We start from the raw sequence: 424 nt of genomic DNA on the forward strand, positions 1-424 counted from the left end.
CCATCATTTTATATAATTTGTTATGGGTTTCTAACTTTAATATGATATTTAATACATGTATCAATATTAACATTTACAAGATATTTATGCAGTCTTTTATCATTTTCAGGTGTAGTTGTTTAATATATGTATTTAGATGAACATGGTTTATAATATATTAATGTACATCTTAATAATTTTCAGGTGTAGTAGATGACTTAGGACTGAATTGGGTAACAGTTTTGACAAATGTGAGTGCAGCCACGAATGAAGCTATTGTGAGTGATCTACGTCCGTCTACGGGATATCAGTTCAGGGTTTCAGCTGTGAACAATGTTGGCGAGGGGTCCCCATCTCAGCCAAGCAACACAGTCATTTTGCCACAAGAGGGTAAGGAAAATGTTGATTTTCTCAGTAATGGGTTATTTTAAGTGGGAGTAATTGC

At 34.0% G+C, this 424-nt stretch overlaps 1 protein-coding gene across 10 annotated transcripts in view; it reads left to right on the forward strand.

Annotated features, from left to right (window-relative positions):
- Positions 1-424, forward strand: part of LOC119581918 (protein sidekick-like) — a gene marked incomplete at its 5' end in the record, with an annotated part of 27,628 nt that overhangs the window by 8,692 nt on the left and 18,512 nt on the right. For all 10 annotated transcript variants that reach the window (XM_037930081.1, XM_037930082.1, XM_037930085.1 and 7 more), the window contains 1 exon segment: positions 184-369. In XM_037930081.1, the coding sequence (XP_037786009.1) occupies positions 184-369 (186 nt within the window).

The sequence above is a fragment of the Penaeus monodon genome, chromosome 15, assembly GCF_015228065.2.
Source record: "Penaeus monodon isolate SGIC_2016 chromosome 15, NSTDA_Pmon_1, whole genome shotgun sequence".
NCBI lineage: Eukaryota > Metazoa > Arthropoda > Malacostraca > Decapoda > Penaeidae > Penaeus > Penaeus monodon.